This window comes from Oncorhynchus keta, unplaced genomic scaffold (genome assembly GCF_023373465.1).
Source record: "Oncorhynchus keta strain PuntledgeMale-10-30-2019 unplaced genomic scaffold, Oket_V2 Un_contig_4543_pilon_pilon, whole genome shotgun sequence".
Classification (NCBI taxonomy): Eukaryota; Metazoa; Chordata; class Actinopteri; order Salmoniformes; family Salmonidae; genus Oncorhynchus; species Oncorhynchus keta.
The window spans coordinates 37,501-44,541 of NW_026287832.1; the positions used below are offsets into that span (position 1 = coordinate 37,501).

The 7,041-nt window shown below is 47.8% G+C and overlaps 1 protein-coding gene across 1 annotated transcript in view; it reads left to right on the forward strand.

The window, feature by feature from the left end:
* LOC127924784 (protein diaphanous homolog 3-like) overlaps positions 1 to 422 on the forward strand; it is a 25,976-nt gene extending 25,554 nt beyond the window's left edge. Inside the window, exon 5 of the mRNA XM_052509425.1 lies at positions 159 to 422. Coding sequence (XP_052365385.1) covers positions 159 to 422 — 264 coding nt within the window. The remainder of the gene's footprint in view (positions 1 to 158) is intronic.
* Positions 423 to 7,041: the final 6,619 nt, after the last annotated feature.

Genomic DNA, 7,041 nt, shown 5'->3' on the forward strand with positions numbered 1-7,041 from the left:
TAACCTGACTGGGTGTAACAGTGTGTAACCTGACTGGGTGTAACCTGACTGGGTGTAACCTGACTGGGTGTAACAGGGTGTAACCTGACTGGGTGTAACCTGACTGGGTGTAACCTGACTGAGTGTAACCTGACTGGGTGAACTCTTTGTGATTCCAGCTGAAGGACACGAAGTCAGCTGACCAGAAGTCAACGTTACTCCACTTCCTGGCTGCGGTGTGTGAGGAGGAGTTCCCAGAGGTCACCAAGTTCTCCGACGACCTGCAGCACGTAGACCGAGCCAGCCGAGGTAGGAGACAGAAACACACCACAGCCGGCAGAGATCGACACCTATATCTGTCCACAATGTGTCCGTATTCCCTTTTCCTGCGCTATATTCAAATTCCAGTATGCATTCTACAGCTAACCTCTGTAGCAAACTAGCCAGCTAACCTCTGTAGCAAACTAGCCAGCTATCCTCTGTAGCTAACTAGCTAGCTATCCTCTGTAGCTAACTAGCTAGCTAACCTCTGTAGCAAACTAGCCAGCTATCCTCTGTAGCAAACTCGCCAGCTAACCCCTGAAGCTAACTAGCCAGCTATCCTCTGTAGCAAACTAGCCAGCTATCCTCTGTAGCAAACTCGCCAGCTATCCTCTGTAGCAAACTCGCCAGCTAACCCCTGAAGCTAACTAGCCAGCTATCCTCTGTAGCAAACTAGCCAGCTATCCTCTGTAGCTAACTAGCCAGCTATCTCTGTGCAAACTCGCCAGCTAACCCCTGAAGCTAACTAGCCAGCTATCCTCTGTAGCAAACTAGCCAGCTATCCTCTAGCCAGCTATCCTCTGTAGCAAACTAGCCAGCTAACCTCTGTAGCTAACTAGCCAGCTATCCTCTGTAGCTAACTAGCCAGCTATCCTCTGTAGCAAACTAGCCAGCTATCCTCTGTAGCAAACTCGCCAGCTAACCCCTGAAGCTAACTAGCCAGCTATCCTCTGTAGCAAACTAGCCAGCTATCCTCTGTAGCTAACTAGCCAGCTATCCTCTGTAGCTAACTAGCCAGCTATCCTCTGTAGCTAACTAGGCAGCTAACCTCTGTAGCAAACTAGCCAGCTAACCCCTGAAGCTAACTAGCCAGCTAACCCCTGAAGCTAACTAGCCAGCTATCCTCTGTAGCAAACTAGCCAGCTATCCTCTGTAGCAAACTCGCCAGCTAACCCCTGAAGCTAACTAGCCAGCTATCCTCTGTAGCAAACTAGCCAGCTATCCTCTGTAGCTAACTAGCCAGCTATCCTCGGTAGCTAACTAGGCAGCTAACCTCTGTAGCAAACTAGGCAGCTAACCTCTGTAGCAAACTAGCCAGCTATCCTAGGTAGCTAACTAGCCAGCTATCCTCTGTAGCAAACTAGCCAGCTATCCTCTGTAGCTAACACAGCCAGCTATCCTCTGTAGCAACTAGCCAGCTATCCTCTGTAGCCAGCTATCATCTGAAGCTAACTAGCCAGCTATCCTCTGTAGCTAACAGCCAGCTATCCTCTGTAGCTAACAGCCAGCTGAAGCTAACAAGCCAGCTAACCTCTGTAGCAAACTAGCCAGCTATCATCTGTAGCTAACTAGCCAGCTATCCTCTGTAGCTAACTAGCCAGCTATCCTCTGTAGCTAACTAGCCAGCTATCCTCTGTAGCTAACTAGCCAGCTATCCTCTGAAGCTAACAAGCCAGCTAACCTCTGTAGCAAACTAGCCAGCTATCCTCTGAAGCTAGCTAACGTCTGTAGCAAACTAGTCAGCTATCCTCTGATGCTAACTAGCCAGCTAACCGCTGTAGCAAACTAGCCAGCTATCCTCAGAGAGCTAACTAGCCAGCTAACCTCTGTTCCAAACAGAGCTATCCTATGAAGCACTAGCCAGCTAAATGGTGTAGCTAACTAGCCAGCTAACCTCAGAGCTAACTGTTCCAGCTAACACTGTGTTAGCAGAACTGAGCCAGCTAACCTCTGTAGCTAACTAGGCAACGAAACTATGTAGCTGTGTTCCGAGCCACCTAAACTCTAATGCTCAGCTTTTCAATGTGACTTTTCAAATTTCTGAAAGCAGAAGTCACATGTAAGACACAGAAGCATCTCGTCTTTTCATGTGTCCTCTCATGTATTCACTCACACAGTACACATCATTGTATATCACACACACACACACACACACACACACACACACACACACACACACACACACACACTATTATCCCCTCTTGTATTCATCACACAGTACATTACAGTGAACACTAGAGCTGCTGAGTGGATAACATATTATCAGATGTAAAGGCTATTACCCACCAGACCCAGAGATACTGTGTTCCAGAGACACTGTGTTCCAGACCCAGAGACACTGTGTTCCAGACCCAGAGACACTGTGTTCCAGACCCAGAGACACTGTGTCCCAGACCCAGAGACACTGTGTTCTAGACCCAGAGACACTGTGTTCTAGACCCAGAGACACTGTGTTCTAGACCCAGAGACACTGTGTTCTAGACCCAGATACACTGTGTTCCCCTCCAGACCCAGATACACTGTGTTCCACACCCAGAGACACTGTGTTCCAGAGACACTGTGTTCCAGAGACACTGTGTTCCAGACCCAGAGACACTGTGTTCCAGAGACACTGTGTTCCAGAGACACTGTGTTCCAGACCCAGAGACACTGTGTTCCACACCCAGAGACACTGTGTTCCAGAGACACTGTGTTCCAGAGACACTGTGTTCCAGACCCAGAGACACTGTGTTCCACACCCAGAGACACTGTGTTCCAGACCCAGAGACACTGTGTTCCAGACCCAGAGACACTGTGTTTCCACACCCAGAGACACTGTGTTCCAGACCCAGAGACACTGTGTTCCACACCCAGAGACACTGTGTTCCACACCCAGAGACACTGTGTTCTCTCTCCCAGACTATTCTCTGGTTCTTTCCCAGAATCCCCTGTTGTATTGTAATATTCCTGCCGTGTCTCCAGGTCTTCCCAGGCAATATGACTGCTGGGCTTTGGCTCCGTGTGATTGGAGGATAAGAGGCAGCGTGGAGCCCAGTAGTACTCTCAACATCCATCACTGACTATCTCTGTAAACACACACAGAGACTTGCAAAAAAAAAAACACACTTACACACACACGCACGCACGCACGCACGCACACACACACACACACACACACACACACACACACACACACACACACACACACACACACACACACACACACACACACACAGAAACATACCACTCTCTCAGTTCAATTCAAGGGGCTTTATTGGCATGGGAAACATATGTTAACAGATAGATAATAAACAAAAGTGTAATTAAACAATAAAAATGAACAATAAACTTTACACTCACGGAAGTTCCAAAAATAATTTCAAATGTTATTTATGTGCAAATTGTTAGAATACAAAAGGGACAATAAAGATACATTTGAAGTCGTAAGTTTACATACACTTAGGTTGGAGTCATTAACACTAGTTTACATACACTTAGGTTGGAGTCATTACAACTAGTTTACATACACTTAGGTTGGAGTCATTAAAACTAGTTTACATACACTTAGGTTGGAGTCATTAAAACTAGTTTACATACACTTAGGTTGGAGTCATTAAAACTAGTTTACATACACTTAGGTTGGAGTCATTAAAACTAGTTTACATACACTTAGGTTGGAGTCATTAAAACTAGTTTACAAACACTTAGGTTTGAGTCATTAAAACTAGTTTACATACACTTAGGTTGGAGTCATTAAAACTAGTTTACAAACACTTAGGTTTGAGTCATTAAAACTAGTTTACAAACACTTAGGTTGGAGTCATTAAAACTAGTTTACAAACACTTAGGTTGGAGTCATTAACACTAGTTTACATACACTTAGGTTTGAGTCATTAAAACTAGTTTACAAACACTTAGGTTTGAGTCATTAAAACTAGTTTACAAACACTTAGGTTTGAGTCATTAAAACTAGTTTACATACACTTAGGTTTGAGTCATTAAAACTAGTTTACATACACTTAGGTTGAGTCATTAAAACTAGTTTACACACACTTAGGTTGGAGTCATTAAAACTAGTTTACATACACTTAGGTTGGAGTCATTAAAACTAGTTTACACACACTGAGGTTTGAGTCATTAAAACTAGTTTACATACACTTAGGTTGGAGTCATTAAAACTAGTTTACATACACTTAGATTGGAGTCATTAAAACTAGTTTACATACACTTAGATTGAGTCATTAAAACTAGTTTACATACACTTAGATTGGAGTCATTAAAACTAGTTTACATACACTTAGATTGGAGTCATTAAAACTAGTTTACATACACTTACAAAAGCATCTATATTCACAGTAAAATGAGTCCTATATCGACATAACCTGAAAGGCCGCTCAGCAAGGAAGAAGCCACTGCTCCAAAACCGCCATAAAAAGCCAGACACGGTTTGCAACTGAAAATGGGGACAAAGATTTTATTTTTTGGAGAAATGTCCTCTGGTCTGATGAAACAAAATAGAACTGTTTGGCCATAATGACCATCGTTACTTGGAGGAAAAAGGGGAGACTTGCAACTTAAGAATATCATCCCAACCGTGAAGCACGGGGGGTGGCAGCATCATGTTGTGGGGTGGCAGTCATAAAACGTATTGTGGGGGTGGCAGCATCATGTTGTAGGGGAGGCAGCATCATGTTGTGGGGAGGCAGCATCATGTTGTGGGGAGGCAGCATCATGTTGTGGGGGTGGCAGCATCATGTTGTGGGGGTGGCAGCATCATGTTGTGGGGTGGCAGCATCATGTTGTGGGGGTGGCAGCATCATGTTGTGGGGGTGGCAGCATCATGTTGTGGGGGTGGCAGCATCATGTTGTGGGGGTGGCAGCATCATGTTGTGGGGGAGGCAGCATCATGTTGTGGGGGTGGCAGCATCGTGTTGTGGGGGAGGCAGCATCATGTTGTGGGGGTGGCAGCATCATGTTGTGGGGGTGGCAGCATCGTGTTGTGGGGGTGGCAGCATCATGTTGTGGGGGTGGCAGCATCATGTTGTGGGGGTGGCAGCATCATGTTGTGGGTTGGCAGCATCATGTTGTGGGGGTGGCATCATCATGTTGTGGGGTGGCAGCATCATGTTGTGGGGGTGGCATCATCATGTTTGGGGTAGGCAGCATCATGTTGTGGGGGAGGCAGCATCATGTTGTGGGGGTGGCAGCATCATGTTGTGGGGGAGGCAGCATCATGTTGTGGGGGTGGCAGCATCATGTTGTGGGGAGGCAGCATCATGTTGTGGGGGAGGCAGCATCATGTTGTGGGGGTGGCAGCATCATGTTGTGGGGGGGCAGCATCATGTTGTGGGGAGGCAGCATCATGTTGTGGGGGTGGCAGCATCATGTTGTGGGGAGGCAGCATCATGTTGTGGGGGAGGCAACATCATGTTGTGGGGGAGGCAGCATCATGTTGTGGGGGAGGCAGCATCATGTTGTGGGGTGGCAGGAACATGTTGAGGGGTGGCAGCATCATGTTGTGGGGAGGCAGCATCATGTTGTGGGGGTGGCAGCATCATGTTGTGGGGTAGGCAGCATCATGTTGTGGGGGGCATCATCATGTTGTGGGGAGGCAGCATCATGTTGTGGGGTAGGCAGCATCATGTTGTGGGGGTGGCAGCATCATGTTGTGGGGGAGGCAGCATCATGTTGTGGGGTAGGCAGCATCATGTTGTGGGGGTGGCAGCATCATGTTGTGGGGGTGGCAGCATCATGTTGTGGGGGTAGCAGCATCATGTTGTGGGGGTGGCAGCATCATGTTGTGGGGTGGCAGCATCATGTTGTGGGGGGTGGCAGCATCATGTTGTGGGGTGGCAGCATCATGTTGTGGGGGAGGCAGCATCATGTTGTGGGGTGGCAGCATCATGTTGTGGGGGTGGCAGCATCATGTTGTGGGGGAGGCAGCATCATGTTGTGGGGGAGGCAGCATCATGTTGTGGGGGAGGCAGCATCATGTTGTGGGGTGGCAGCATCATGTTGTGGGGGTGGCAGCATCATGTTGTGGGGAGGCAGCATCATGTTGTGGGGGTGGCAGCATCATGTTGTGGGGGAGGCAGCATCATGTTGTGGGGGGGTAGGCAGCATCATGTTGTGGGGGAGGCAACATCATGTTGTGGGGAGGCAGCATCATGTTGTGGGGTGGCAGCATCATGTTGTGGGGAGGCAGCATCATGTTGTGGGGTGGCAGCATCATGTTGTGGGGGAGGCAGCATCATGTTGTGGGGGTGGCAGCATCATGTTGTGGGGGAGGCAACATCATGTTGTGGGGAGGCAGCATCATGTTGTGGGGGAGGCAGCATCATGTTGTGGGGGAGGCAGCATCATGTTGTGGGGTGGCAGCATCATGTTGTGGGGAGGCAGCATCATGTTGTGGGGGTGGCAACATCATGTTGTGGGGGTGGCAGCATCATGTTGTGGAGGTGCTTGTTAGATCTGAAGGACATGTTTTCCACCAACACCACTTTTCCATCCATTTCTACATAATTTGCCCTCGTACCAAATTGAGTCGAAGGCTTTTTGAAATCAACAAAGCATGAGAAGACTTTGCCTTTGTTTTAGTACCCCCTGTATATAGCCTCCACATTGACTCGGTACCGTAACACCCTGTATATAGCCTCCACATTGACTCTGTACCGTAACACCCTGTATATAGTCTCCACATTGACCCTGTACCGTAACACCCCCCTGTATATAGCCTCCACATTGACTCTGTACCGTAACACCCTGTATATAGCCTCCACATTGACTCTGTACCGTAACACCCTGTATATAGTCTCCACATTGACTCTGTACCGTAATACCCTGTATATAGCCTCCACATTGACTCTGTACCGTAACACCCTGTATATAGCCTCCACATTGACTCTGTACCGTAACACCCTGTATATAGCCTCCACATTGACTCTGTACCGTAACACCCTGTATATAGCCTCCACATTGACTCTGTACCGTAACACCCTGTATATAGCCTCCACATTGACTCTGTACCGTAACACCCTGTAT